This window comes from Pantherophis guttatus, chromosome 2, assembly GCF_059756535.1.
Source record: "Pantherophis guttatus breed Tessera chromosome 2, ASM5975653v1, whole genome shotgun sequence".
Classification (NCBI taxonomy): Eukaryota; Metazoa; Chordata; class Lepidosauria; order Squamata; family Colubridae; genus Pantherophis; species Pantherophis guttatus.
Window position 1 is genome coordinate 205,550,670 of NC_142064.1, and position 15,622 is coordinate 205,566,291.

Consider the following 15,622-nt stretch of genomic DNA (forward strand, 5'->3'; position numbering starts at 1 on the left):
GATAGGAGCTCACATTATTTTTCTCTTTTTGTTACTCTGTGCAAAGAAATTTCTGCCCAACCTCCTTCCATTAACACTCTATGTATGCCAGAGGGGAAAAATTCAATTCAACAATTAAGGATCAGCATTCACCCAAACTACCAGTGCCTTTGATTTTCCTTAATGCAATTATAGTACTACAAAGTTATTAATTTTTTTTAGAGAAAAAAGTATCAAAATAGTATGGTGCACACACTGTAAGCAGTCAACTCTCCATAAAACATGGGACAAAAAGTCAAGTCTCATGTAATAGATTTCTTCAAACAAAAAATAGTAGTAATTTTTAAATCAAAAATATTTGTTTAACAAATTTATATAACTGCCCATCTCACAAATGCCCACCTCATGTCCTATTGAAGTGGGAAATGGTTACTAGATTTTTAAAGCTGCCTTAAGGAACTGTACAGACTTAAGCTTAAAGCCTGTTTCTTAACACCCAGACCCTAAGAGCTTCTCCAACAGTGAGACCACGGGTGGGCTTAAATTTTTTTAGCAAGGGGTTCTCTGCCCGGTTGCTGGGTGGGCGTGGCCTAGTTGGCCTCCTGCACCATGACGGGGAGGGGGCGTTTTTGTCCTCCCCAGGCTCCGGAGGCCCTCTGGAGGCCAGAAACGGGCCTCCCCGAACTTCCAGTAAGCCCGTTTTTCGCCCTCCCCAAGCCTCCGTGTGCACCCTGCACTTACCTGCATCCAAAACAGGCCATGTGGGGACTCCTGGGAGGGGCCGGGTGGGCGGGGCCAGCCAGGAGTGGATTTAGGGGTTCTTCGAACTGCACAGAATTTTAGCTAGAGGTTCTCCCAAACCCTTGCGAACCTCAGGCAGCCCACCCCTGACTGAGACTGACCTTGGTTGGTTACAGGCCAAGAGACATAACTGGGCATCTTCAGCATATTGTGACTGTGCTGTCAGATCACCTTGACTGACAGCCTCATGTAAATGTTAAATAGGCAAGAAGTAAGTGCTGCACCCTGAGGAACACCAGAAAGCAAAGGACATTGATTCAATCGCTCCCTCCCTCCCACCAATGTTGACTGGAACTGACCACAGAGGAAGGAGAACCACTGCAATATAAATTCTCCTCCTGATCCCTGAGGCCAATCCTAAAGGTTACCATGATGGATAGCATTTGCACTGAAAGCTGATGAGAGATAAATCCAGGAGAACTGTACTGCCCTCATTTTAGTCCCAGTAGACGTGTTCAACAAGCAGAAGCAATGCTGTTTTCCAGTGCTGCATCCAAGCCTGAACACGTCTGAAAAGATGATCCACATCCTCCAGATTTATCAAAAAGTTCAAAACTTTCTACCAGCATTGATTCTCATATGGTCTTTATTTGAGTTTGCTGTAAAAACTTAAAAGTATTATGCACATTTAATGTGTTACAGCTGTGTTTGGAACTTTTGAAGACGGCGGTGTGTGACTGTGACACTTTGATCAGTGACCCTTTTAGTTAACTTATGAACCTACATGCTTGAGCCTACTCTGAATGGCAGTTGTTCATAAACAATTCAAGCAGAAGGTTGTTTTCCCCCTGCTAGCCTTCGTACTTGAGATTGTCTCTGAATCTAGCGGACCGTAAAGTACAGATGTGCGAAATTTACCATTTCAGGAATAGAATATTAAGCAGAACTCTGGAGTGGTCCATTTCCTTTCTGGACCATGCTAACTGAGCCACACTATGGATAGTCTGGAGATTTTCTGAAAGCAGTTTATGGTTTTCTAGGCTTAGTATTCTGGACAAAACAAGAGAAACGCCATATATATATATTTAAATTTGATTTATATGCCGCCCTTCTCCGGAGACTCAGGGTGGCTTACAATGTGTTAAGCAATAGCCTTCATACTTTTGTATATTTATACAAAGTCATCTTATTGCCCCCATAATCTGGGTCCTCATTTTACCTACCTTAGAAAGGATGGAAGGCTGAGTCAACCTTGAGCCTGGCAAGATTCGAACTTACAGTAATTGCAGACAGCTGGTGTTAAGCACAATGCTATCAGTCTGCTGAGCCGCCAGGCCCTTTTTCTTCCTCGAAAGACAAATTTTGCTTTTGCAATTCCCTCCTATAGAAGTAGTCCTCGACTTACAGCCAGAATTGAGCTCAAAACTTCTGTTGCTAAGATATTTGTTAAGTGAGTTTAGTCCCATTTTACAACCTTTCTTGCCACAGTTCTTAAGTGAATCACTGCCGTCGTTAAGTTAGTAAAGGATTGTTAACTGAATCTGTCTTCCCCATCGACTTTGTTTGTCAGAGGTTCACAAAAAGTGATTACGACCCCGGGCTGCTGTGACCATCATAAATATGAGTCAGTTGCCAAGCGCTGAATTTTGATCACATGATCATGGGGATACTGTAATGGTCATTAAGTGTGAAAAACGGATATACATCACTTTTTTCAGTGCTGTTGTAGCTTTCAACAGTCACTAAATGAACTGTTGTAAGTTGAGGACTACCTGTATTCTGCTATTTTGTACACAAAAATTGAGCACCAAAATTTATGTTGTTAAGTGAGAAATTTGTTAAGTGAGTTTTGCCCCATTTTATGACTTTTCTTGCCACATTTGTTAAGTGAATCACTGCAGCTGTTAATTTAGTAACAAGGTTGTTAAGTGAATCTGGTTTCCTCATTGACTCTGCTTGTCAGAAGGTCACAAAAGACCTTGCTTGTCAGAAGGTCACATGTCTCCAGGACATTGCAGCGTCAGTCAGCTGTCAAGCATCCGAATGCAAATCATGTGACCATGGGGACACTGCAATGGTTGTTAAGTGTGGAAAAACAGTCATAGATCAGTTTTTTCAGTGATGTTGTAACTTCAAACGGTCACTAAATGAACTGTCACAAGTTGAGGACTACCTGTACAAGGCAAGTTAGGTCATAATTCCATGTCAGAAATGTTTTTCATTACAGTGGCACCATTATAAAATCCAACATAGTCATGCAAATAATACATGAACAAACACAGTTCACCGAGGATGAATGAGCATGATCTTGTTCCAAGCAGGGGTGGGTTCTAAAAATTTTTACTACCCGTTCTGCAGGTGTGGCTTATTTTGTGGGTGTGGCTTGGTCATGTGACAATTATTTAGGATTTAGCAGAGGTACTGGTCTACCAGGCTTTTAACTGCTTGCAGAGCTGTATCGATCTACCCATTTATTTTTTGCAGGCACTGATCTACTCATGTATTTTTGCAGGCACTGGTCTACTTATTTGTTTTCTTTTAACACTGATCAGCTGTAGGGCGGCCCTTTGAAGCCCCCAGGCAAAAGTTTAAACAGTTTTTTCCCCTCTAGCCATCAGCTGGGATTCAGGAGGCAACAATAGATTGGGGGTGGGGCCAAATAAAAGGGGGCAGAACAGGTTCGGTGACATCGTATCGTTACCGCTACCAGCTCAGGAGAACCAGGCCGAACCAGAACCACCACTGGTTCCAAGCATTTGAAGTCTTTTCACTTACAACCAAGCAATCCTTGTACTAGTAAAGTAGGGTCAAGAAAGTAACACGCAAAATCTTACTCCTCACCCAATGTATGCCGAAGATCTTCACACTGGCTGATATGTGGGAACTGCAGCATTTGACGCCATTTCTTACTCTTGCCCTTCCGATTCCCACCTCCACCTACGTGAGACAAATAAGAAAGAAAACACTAATAAAATAGTGAGAAAACCAGAACGCACTATTTATACATATCCTGTTGTTACGAACTGTTGCTCACCATCAGAACTCAATCAGTGATCAAATCTACCCCAACATTTTTTCTGAGCAATATATTATCTATAACATTTCCAAAGAACTCTCTGTAGACGTGAATGGTGAAAGTGCAACTGTGAAGAGCTTCATTAAGATCATGGATCATCCCTGTAAATAACCTTCAGTGACACAATGCATTGAAATATGATCTCCAGGATTTTCTTCCATATCACAATTGGAGGTAAACAATATACTCTACTCAGTGCCAAGTCCTGAATACGCGAATGACGTTGCTTTACAAAAGAACAAGTGCCAAAGGACAGGAACCTGTAAGATTTTACCTCATAGGGCTGTGCAGAGTTTCAGGTCACATGTGGACTGCACAGGAGCATAAATATAGCACCTATCTGAAATTCTTTGAATAAATCACGTCTCTAGGACTGAGTAGCACAGTCACAGATGGAAGCCGTATGATTCTGGGAAAAGATGCCACTTCTTAAAAGAATTACAGATTGATGCTATAGTCACATACTTCAGGGTACCTAATCCAAAGTGTTTTGCACAGCCTGTGAAGTCAATTTATGGGTTACCAACAGCGGTGGGATTCAGCCAGTTTGCACCACTTCGGGAGAACCGGTTGTTAACTTTCTGAGCAGTTTGGCAAACTGGTTGTTGGAAGAAATCATTAGGGCAGAGAACCGGTTGTTAAATTACTTGAATCCCACCACTGGTTACCAATATATTGATCACTTGAGTCTGAACATTAAATAAGGATATGGCCTAAGCCTAAACCAAAGTAGCATTATATAATTTACAATGCTAATAAAAAGAAATTAAATTGCTGAATTCCTCTAAAATGCTCTTGGGTGCTATGATGGATTATAGGAATTTAAAACTACTTAAGTTTCTATATGTACCAGCAATTTGTCATAAGGTATCCAGCAACCACTTTTTCCCCACTTAGGCCTTTTTATTGCCTTGAGTACCTAGACAGCATTGACCCATACAGATGCTTTGCAGAAAAACAGATTCCTCCCCCGTATTCCCCCCCAACACCTCCATAACAGTATAAAACAGGGAGGTCAAACTCAATTTCATTGAGGGCTGCATCAGGGTTGTGTTTGACCTTGGGGGGACAGGGGGGACATGGCTGGGGTGGATATAGCCAGCTCGACATAGCTCGTGTCAGAGGCGCCTGTGGCGGCCCGAACGCTCTGCCAGCGAAAACGGGCTCCCAAGCTCTGTTTTCAGCTGTGATGGCCTCCTGCAACCCTCTGCCAGTGAAAACAGAGCTCGGGAGGGCCGCAGGTGGCCCTTATGAGCTCCATTTTCATTGGCAACGGCACCGTGGGCCAGTCCTTTGCTGTTTCCAGGGTGGCCCTGCGGGCCAGATCTTACCACCCTGTGGGCCAAATCCGGCCCGTGGGCCTTGAGTTTGACACTCCTGGTATAAACTATACAGGTTGTTATAGCCTTAATATTCTTACAGCAAAGGAATCAGAAGCTGAGAAATACTGATGTGCAAGACCATCTACCATGTTTCCCCGAAAATAAGACCTCCCCTGAAAATAAGCCCTCCCACAAAAATAAGCCCTCCCCAAAAATATTTAACTGCATGCGCAGCCGGTCCCCACCATTTCCTCTGGTTAGGGTGAGGGAGACAGAGCTGGAAATCAGGCAAGAGGAGCCCCGTCTTGCTCCACGTGCCCCAAAATAATAAGACCTCCCCAAAAATAAGGACAAGCGCTTATTTCAGGGTTCAAAAAATATAAGACAGGGTCTTATTTTCGGGGAAACACAGTAATCAGAATATAAATCAGGATTTAAGTCTAATATTAATTTCTCTTGCAATGCTTATACTTCTAAGAAGGGAGCAAAAGGGAAGTTTACTCTTAAGAAATATCTGTCAGCCTAAACCTTTAGTAATGAACCAGTATGGTTAAACTGAAACAGGTTGGCCAGATTTCCGGTGAAACTCTTTTACAAGACAATTTAAATGCATCTATAGAGTAGAGAAACACAACCGTCAGCTCAGCTGCACAGAAGTTAGAAACTATCTCGTTAACTGAAGAAACTGTGTGTTTACTATTTCTGCAGCTTATAAAGAAAAACCAGTTCTTTGTACCACCAGCATTCAGTCCATCCCTTATGTAATCAACTGAAATTGATTGAATGGAAGATGAGCAACATTTCTAGAAAATAAAGCTCCATGTTTGAAAGAAGTTACAGTACAGATCACATTATTATATTGAAAAGAGAAGCCTAAGTGTTGACATTAGAGATGATATTTAGAATTAACACATCGTGGTTCTGAGACTCATTTTACTGCTGTGGCTGATCTCAGGAATTGAATTGGTTGACCCTGGTTATTGCTTAAATGGGGGACTACCTTCAAATTCTAAGAGTCTTGGCTAGATTAGGAAGTCAAAAAGAGATCCTGGAACAATAACAAATAACTTCTTGAACACTGCTAAGAAAAATGTATGAATTAAATCACCATGATTTGAGCTTGAGGGCATCTTTACCTTTCCTGGAAACTTAACCATGGAATACAGAGAGCAGGAAAGGGACAGAAGAATACAAAAGACTGATGTGAAGCAAACCCTTTTCTTTCTTATTAGAGAACAAACATTGCTTAAAATGGCACAAAACAATTGTACCATATGATTGACTATACAAATCTAGGAAGGAAGTGAATCAAGGCAATGGGTAGCCAGCTGTACAATATTCTCAACTGCAGCTCCATGAAGGGAGACGCTAACTAGCACCAGAAGTAAATATTCCTTATAAAGGTCTATGTTGTAAAGGTTTTACCAATGCAAGGCTCCCAGTGCGATCATTTACCGAAGCCCAGCACCGATCATTATTTTTTCCTTCCACAGGAGAAATCCAGTGCAAAGAAAAAAGAAGACAGCAGCTCAGCCATTCTATTCATCTTATCTCTGTAGAACAATCATCTACCATGGCAGAATTGCTCAAAAAGGGGAAAAGGTCCTCCAATTTCTCCCCTAGTAAAATCCTTACCAATTCTCTTTAGAAAACATTTGTTCTGCAAATGGGATTCACTATGTACATAACTGCAAAGAGGCACAGCTGAATAAAAGCAGCTTAGTTTTTGTAAGTTATTTTGAAGTCTAGAGGGAATTTATGAGAAGAGAGCCAAAGAGAGGCATATCATAACGATGTACAAAATTAATGTTTTCTTTGATGAGCAGAAGGAGAATGCTGTAAAATCAGAGTGTATACATATTGCTGAATATATATTTATATATGAAAAAATGTAGAATGTTTAGCTATCATAAAGTCTCCTTCAAATTGTGATTCCTTGCACGTTTATAGATACATGATTGTATCAGGCCAAAAACCAAGTATGACATGATAACTCTCCCAAGCCAAATTCTTTATTGTTTGAAACCGATAGACAAAATCTTGCCAGACTGAGCACTCTAGTAGCTATATCTACAATATTCTCTGTTAACTATTAGAGAAAGGCTGTCTTCACCCTTTTTCTCTCACATATGCTATCTGGGCTGAGTTGCCTCTTACTCCTCTGCAATGCTTCCCCCCCTCCCTCCTGGGGATCTACACTACATTCCATCATATAATGTTGGTTTACATCTATAGGATTTACTAGTGCTATATTGAAGATCACTTATCTTACACTGTTTGGAACGCCATTGCCTCAGTTCCATCTTAATATTGTTGCATCTCAAGGTTGGGAATTTTAATTTTCCCCCCTACCTCCCAGAGTCTTCACTGATATGGCTGCTAGTGTAATTATCTGCCATTTTGAAGCAGGAAACATATTACTGTAAGCTCTATAATAGGCTTGATTATGTACCTTTGATTTATTGTCAACTCTTAAGTGACCACACACATTTTCTCCTTAATAATCTGTCCCTAATCCAGTCTTTCTTCCGATGGCGCACTCTGTAATTGAGTCCAACCACCTCACTGCTGGCTGTCCTCTACTTCTCTTTCCTTCCATCTTTCCCACTATTACAGTGTTCTTCAGTGAGCTAGGTCTTTACATAAAGTATAAGATTATTTGAGCTTGGCTATTTGTACCTCGAGTGCAAATTCCAGGTTGATTTGTTCAATGAGCCAATCTTTATTTTCTTGACTGTCTTTAGTATTCTTAGGAGTCTTCTCCAACAACAAAGTACAAGGGTGTCAATACTCTACCTATCCTGCTTCTTCAAAGTCCAACTTTTGCTTCCGTAGAGTGCCATAGGGAACACCATAGCTTGCTCTGTAAGTATAGACCAGTGATGGCTAACATTTTCCAGACTGAGTGCCCAAAGTGCATGCGTGCGCCCAACCCCCCCAAATGCAATGCGCGCGTGGTCCTGTGCATGCACCCCCCACATGCATGCGTGCCCCCTGCATGCCCCCCACATGCTCCCCCCGCATGTGCAGCAGAGACCCGAAGACCAGCTGGCCGGCATGAGGCGTGCGCGCATGCGCAGCGAAGCTGAACTGGGGTGACGGCTCGCATGCCATAAGAGAGGGCACTGCATGCCACCTCTGGCATGCATGCCATAGGTTCACCATCACGGGTATAGACAGAACACGGCATATTTCATGATTGTTTGTTCCTTTATTGCTGATGGTTGATTCCACAAGGCAGAATCTATCCAACCCTTTTGACATCTTCATTGTCAATTTTAAGGCTGGTTTTTGTATCTATTGTCATTAGTTTGATTTTTTTTTCCATATTTAATTTTTCTCACGGTGCTCTTTGACTTTTAAAAATAGGCAAACTTTAATTTCCTCCCAAGCCCAGGAAAGAAAAAAACACCAACCCCTTTTTATTTGCATGATTATCCCATCTTATTCTTTTGTTTTCATCAAAATATTAAATACAACACTCAGAGGTTGCTTAGCCTTGTTGCAGTGCAAAATTGCTGCCACCCAAGACCTACAATATTGACCAATATTGAACATTAGATTATAGGTACTTTAGCATAAAAGGGTGAAAATTTCATACAGATCCAGCACCAAAGGTAAAGAAGAGGTTAATCTCTACAGAACAAAGTGTTAGTTTTCTTAAAAATATGTCTGTACAAAAGAGAATTTGAGAACGTGTTTAGCCTTGATGGTTATTTTTAATAAAGACGTCCCATACAGAAAAATAGTTTGATTGAGAGCCACCAGGACTTGAAAGATGGGCAGCTACACAAATGTTTTAAATTAGAAAAAAAAATCAGTCAAGAATTTACATGTATATCTTATATAATAACCAAACATGTATTTATTTTGCTGTACGTAAAAACTATAGCCAGCTGAACTAGTATAGTACTACTGTTTGTTGTGCTCAATGAACAGACTTGAACAATGGGCCTTATCCAACAAAATGAAATTTAAAGTGAAGAAAAGCAAGGTTTTACACCTCGTCAGGAAAAACCAAAGATACAAGTACAGATTAGGCGAAACCTGGCTCAAAAACAGTAACTGTGACAGGGACCTTGGCGCCCTAGTGGACAATCACTTAAACATGAGTCAACAGTGTGCGGCAGCAGCCAAAAAAGCTAATACAACCCTTGGTTGTATAAACAGAGGCATAGAATTCAAATCACCTGAAGTATTAGTACCGCTTTATAAAGTGAGGCCTTAGTGAGGCCACACCTGGAATACTGCATCCAGTTTTGGTCACCACATTACAAAAAAGATGTTGAGACTTTGGAAAAAGCGCAAAGAGCAGCAACTAAGATGATTAAGGGCCTTCAGACAAAAAGCATATGAAAAATGATTGCAGGATTTGGGTTTGGCTAGTCTAGAGAAAAGAAGGACTGGGGGGACATGATAGGGCAGGACAAGAAACAATGGATGGAAACTAATCAAGGAGAGAAGCAACCTGGAATTAAGGAGAAACTTCCCAACAGTGAGGACAATTAACCAGTGGAACAACTTGCCTTCAGAAGTTGTGGGTGCTTCATCACTGGAGGTTTTTAAGAAGAGACTGGACAGTCACTTGTCTGAAATGGCATAGGGTCTCCTGCTTGAGCAGAGGACTGGATTACAAGATCTCCAAAGTCTCTTCCAGCTCTATTCTAATTGAGTATTGATTGAACAGAACAAAACAAAGAGTTGCTTTGCAAAGTGAGATGTGTGGCATATAAATCTAATAAATAAACAAATAAAACAGGCCTCCAAGGTCTTCGGATGCTTTTTCCTACAAACTACCAGTTTTCATATTGGACTGAAATTGGAGTTTCTCAAATATCTTAAGGATTCTAAGCTTATTTACATAACTACTTGAGCCATCTCAATGCACTGCATAAAACATATGGAAATAGTAGATCTCTGTGCCCTATAAAGTGATTTCTGTTAGAATTGTAGCATGGTGATTTTTCAATGAGATAAATGGTTGTACCTATGAGACAATCTGTACATAGAGACCTAATGTTATTGTGTCTACATTACTCTTTATAACTCTCCTTATAAACAAGCTTATGGATTTCAGACACAACTCCTGGCAGAGTACACTATGCACATGGCAGGGGCCGGGTCTGGTTGCCTCACATGCATCCATACTTTTTCAGAAAACTATGTCTTATAAAACGTATTGCCCCATTAGAACTAATGTTCTATCTTTTCCTTTGTCAAATTTAGAAGGTTCATTGTTACGACACTCCTACACAAAAGAAGAAACTTTAAAATACATAAAAAACTGCACCCCATACACTTATCAAACTGTATGATTCAGTGGATTTACTATGAAACACATATTTATAAGACTGCATATTTAACTAAGGTCTTGAGTCTTGATAAATACATAAATGCCTAGTCAGTCACAGACATTTTCTGCTGCACTTTTAATGGACACAGGTTAAATTATATCCAGCTGTATTTGGACAATGACTGACAATAAAGAAGTAATCTAAATCTACTGCCTGAAAATCTTCCAGACCTAATAGCATGATGTCTTCTTTAAAAAACAAAAAACAAAAACCCTAAGCATTTTATAGTGCCATAGCTATTATTTCAAACATAATACAAACTATTCCCTCTTTATAATCAACTTAAAATTATGTACTATACAATTCTATACCTTGATAAGAAAGCCATTCTTGCACTGACCCAGACATTTTCTTATCCCAATTCAATTTTCTACAGATTTTAACTTTCCACATTTCTCTTTACTATCCCAAAGCATTTCAGCAGCAATTGTTCATTATATATGTCAATCCCTTCCTATGATTCAGGTGGTTTAATTAATAGGGATATTCAATTCTATAAATTTTATGATTATTTTCAAGATTTTTTTAAAAGTCTAAGCAGAGACTTCTTCAGAATCTTAATTTTTATACAGCTTATCTATCAAAATAGCTACCAAATGAGGAAATACTTGTTCTGATTAAAAGAAATCTAGATTTTGTCTTAGAAGTTCCCCTTTATTTCACAATAGTTTGCAGTATTTCAATGAAATTTTTAAATTTAAATAATTAAAACATTTTGGACACTTTCCTATATGTGCTTACTTGGAATTTTCAATTAGTATGAGGAGTCTTGCTTAGGTTGCAATGATATCCATACTTTCCTGAGAGCAAGTCCCAATGATATGTGGCACATTTTCTAAATAAAATAAAGATTAGTATGCTGTCTTAGTCTGAGTAACTGATTCCCATTGCCCACAAATTGTACATACAGGAAAAATAATCCTATATAAAGACAATATAAATCCTATATAAAAGCAGAAGCACCTTTAAGAAAATATGCTTAAGGGTAGATGGCAGAATGCTAAAAAAACATTTTCCAGCAATAAACTTGTAAAGGAAACATCAACATGGCCTTTAATGCAAAGTCACTGCCTTAATAGAAGTTAATTCCAAAAATTTTCTCCCTTGCCATCAAGCTATAAGAACTTTGTTGCTAAATTCAGAATTCAAACTGGCATTCAATGTGTTACTTGTGACCATAGGAATTGAATCAGAAGAACCAAGAATTTCACAAGTCAATAAACCCTCCCCCACAATAAGCAGAACTGAAACAGTTTAGTAAATCCACACTCATAGATCTATACAGATTTACACACAAAGCCTCACAGTCATATCAAACCTTTTACAGAGGACATATGTTATATGCATATACCTCTATCATACCTATAAAAGGATAATGATAAGATTTGCAAGGGCACCCACAGAAATTGTTGTGGCCTGATCCACCTATATCACTAAGCCTTAAAAGTTTCATCTGGTAAATATAGTATGTCAGACTACTATAGCTTGTTCAATGAAACATGATTAAATTCTGGGTTAGTTATATGAAAATGAAACTTATCTGTCAGAAGCATACTAGTTTAACAAACTTGTAGGGATTCCCTTAGAATTGGGTGGTACACTGAGGCATTTCTAAGCTCCTCTCAAGCATGGGAAATACACTCTTGAGTTGATGCAAGACTTCTGAGGAGACCCTCTTCGCCTCCAGATTAAAGTCCAGAAAAGTTCATAGTTTTAAAAAAGAAGAAGTCAGTCAGAGCATCTCCATAGTATCTCACCCCAAACTACAGGTCCACCCCCATAACCAATACAGCCCCTTTGATCTATTTCTCAAATTACAGTATCTATACTTGTTTTCACCACTTCGTGGACAGCTCCTCCGCCAGGCCTAGGAAACGTCCACCTCTCTTGGCTGCTAGTTGGTGACTCAGAAGCTCTGCTGCCTCGTCCTTCCGACAGCAGGGCAGCCGAGGTTGCAAGAGCTCTCTGGCCACCGCGCCACTACTTCCTTCACGCCGATGCTTTTTCAAACAAGTATCATCGCCTTGCCAGCCCAGCCTCACCACTCACGCCGGCCGGGCTGGCCCTCGGGATCTTCCACCAGAGCCGCCTTGCCTCTGAAGACCACCGGGTCCTCCGCCCACTTCCCTACCTACCTCCCTACCTACCAGCCAGCCGGCCGGCCAGAGCACAGCTCCGCCGGCTACCCCTTGCATCGAAGAGGCCGTGCATTGCATAAGGACCGCGGTGCCCAGACATGAGAAGGGGACGCTGGGCCAGAAAGGACCAGCCCTGGTTCAGTCCGGAGAATGCCCGGGGTTCCTTCCCGGTCATGCCCAAACCTTTCCCCAACCGAGACCAGGTCCTCACCCTCGCGCGCCTTGAGCAGCACAGTGTTGGCCACGATATTCTCCAGCTCCATTGGGGCCAGCCAGCCCGAGGCGCCGCCGCCGCCGCCGCCGCCGCCGCTGCTGTCAACCTCTTCCCACCCGACCGCTCACGTTCACCTCCGCCCCCCCCACCTCCGACCGCTTGGTCCGGCACCCAGCTACTGTACCTCCATTCTTAGCCCGCCCACTGCCTGCTCAACCCGACCAATCCCCGCGCCAGCATGGCCCGCATCGGTCCCTAAATGGCCCGAGGAACTCCCCCGCCTCCACTCTGCCCTTCTTTCTCATTGGTCACCGAAAGAAAAAAAAAAAAAGAAAGCCACATAGAAGGCATGGGCCGCAGGGTGATTGGCTGACACTGTTTCGCGAGGCGGGGGGAAGCTCTTAAAAAAAAAAGGGAGCTGTCGGTCGGGTCATCATGGCAAAGACTTTGGTTGAAAGGGTTGGGCTTAACTTCTTCCCCCCAAAATGCAATTGCTTGCGAAGGTTGCTAATCAGAGAGTAACAGGTAGCTTCAGAGGTCATGAAACAATAATATCACGTATAGTTGGCCTATAGACGAATCGGAATGTCGAGTAGGTTTCAAGGCTTTTATTTTATTTTATTTTATTTAGTTTTTTTTTTTAAAATTGATTTATATGCCGCCCTTCTCCGGAGACTCAGGGCGGCTTACAATGCGTTAAGCAATAGCCTTGTCAAACATGTACGAGAAAACATATATAAACATGGACATGAACATGTATAAACATGGACATGAACATGTATAAACATGGACATGAACTGAAAATTGGCTACTTGTGTAACTTAAAAAGTATCTCTATTGAGTAAGACAGAAGGAGCCAACAGCCTGATCTCAGAGATGGAAGTAAATATCTTACAAGCCCCAATCAATTTTTTGAAGAATTGCTTTAGATAGAATTGGAATGCGTGCAGACTTGCAGCTCTAATCCTTGAAGAACGAAAAAAAAAATTAAGTCTTGAACATTTTGCTATTCAGCATTGTAGCCGCTGAGCAAATATGGATCTGATTTTGATCCATATTTTGGATTCAAATGCTGTTGCAAGTGCAGACTCACTCTTCTTCAATTATTTCCTGGCTTATTTTTTTTTTTTTAAATGATTGTTCTAATGGTGTTAACGTGAAAGCTAATGGTGAATGTGTAATTATTGCATTGATACAGTAGTGTATTAAATATACCCCGATAAAGTAGTTTCTCCCTTTTTTATGTGTATGTCTTCAAGTCAGTTTTGATTCCTGGCAACTGCCCAGACTAGGAGAGAAAAAATATGCACAGTATTTATAATGGGTACACTAGCATCTATGAGGCTAATTTGAAGGGGAATTTATCTTTGTGTATGTTTATATGCATATATTATTACTGTATTATCTGTCCAAATCAATCCACTTCTAGATGAAGCTGTCTTCATTAAAATTTATCTAACATGCTAGTCCAGTGCAGGTAGATAGGTGTGTAGATAGATAGATAGATAGATAGATAGATAGATAGATAGATAGATAGATAGATAGATAGATAGGGATAGATGATAGATAGATAGGTAGATAGACAGACAGACAGACAGATACACAGACAGACAGACAGACAGACAGACAGATACACAGACAGACAGACAGACAGACAGATGTATTTGTATTTACTTAAGGCTGAGAAAGAGTGTGGCCCAAAATCAGTCATCCAGCTTCTATGCCCAAGAGACTAAAACATTATCATTATACCACACTTTTCTCCATTTTTATCTTTTTAATTTCCTTGCTTTTTATATGTGTTTGCTGTTTCTGTGTTATTTTTTTTGTTGTTGTTGTCATTGTCAACTGCCCAAATAAATGCATACAGGCATATATACACCATTTTCTTACAGATGGATTTTCTTAGATCTACCTTGTTACTTAAAATAGATTATGTAGCTATGGTGTGGACATATAAATGGGAAAAGCCATTTACCTAGCTCATTCTGAAATTAAATTGATTCCCAAAGCTGGAATCTTATGCCTGCATGCCTGAAGGTAGTTTTCATTTATCTCAGTGAGATTTCTCAGAAGAGATATACAAAATTATTAGACAACCAATTTTGTCTAGTGGTTAAGACAGTGAGTTCAAGTCCCTATCTTAGCCATGAAAGCCAGCTGGGTGACCTTGGGCAGTCACACTCTCTCGGCTCAACCCTCCTCACAGGGTTATTGTTATGGAGAAAATAGGAAGGAGGAAGATACGTTGTATATATTTGCTGCCTTACATTATTTGTAAAAGTGGAAAATAAATAAATAAAATAAAAATTTAAAAATCCATTTGTGTTAATATATTCTGACAATTTTAAAGCATTGACTAGACCATTTATTTTAGCTGCAAGAAATAAAAGTTTACTGCTTTGTGTAACAAAACATGAGAATGCTAAAAATGAAGTCAAGTATGTTAATGCATATTTGTTAAATACTGTACCATGATTACCCTCTGACATAACAACAAAGATGAGATAAGTCCAGATAAATCCAGCATTGTTGATCCAACAATTCAGTAGTTGGATATGCTTTCAGCCATTTATAGTTTCCATAGTCCAGTCAGGCTGCTGTAAGGAAAAAGGAGTACAAGGCAAAATTAAAAGAAAAAAAGATCTCAGATGATGATCCAGCAATATGGTCTTAAATTTGCAAAGTGATATATATGTGTGTGAAGGTTGCATCATACACTGTAATTAAATGCGTACCTACAAATTAGCATTAGCATTTAGTTTTATATACTGCTTCATAGTGCTTTTACAGCCCTC

The 15,622-nt window shown here is 40.4% G+C and overlaps 1 protein-coding gene across 3 annotated transcripts in view; it reads right to left on the reverse strand.

The window, feature by feature from the left end:
• GRK6 (G protein-coupled receptor kinase 6) overlaps positions 1–13,043 on the reverse strand; it is a 35,805-nt gene extending 22,762 nt beyond the window's left edge. Inside the window, exons 1-2 of one of the 3 annotated variants that reach the window (XM_034442067.3) lie at positions 12,822–13,043; positions 3,562–3,657 (exon numbers count right to left, since the gene is read on the reverse strand). In XM_034442067.3, coding sequence (XP_034297958.2) covers positions 3,562–3,657; positions 12,822–12,873 — 148 coding nt within the window. In that variant the 5' untranslated portion in view covers positions 12,874–13,043. Of the gene's footprint in view, positions 1–3,561; positions 3,658–11,213; positions 11,310–12,821 lie in introns of those variants that run through there. The other 2 variants (XM_087887600.1, XM_034442076.3) reach the window with 2 other exon arrangements.
• Positions 13,044–15,622: the final 2,579 nt, after the last annotated feature.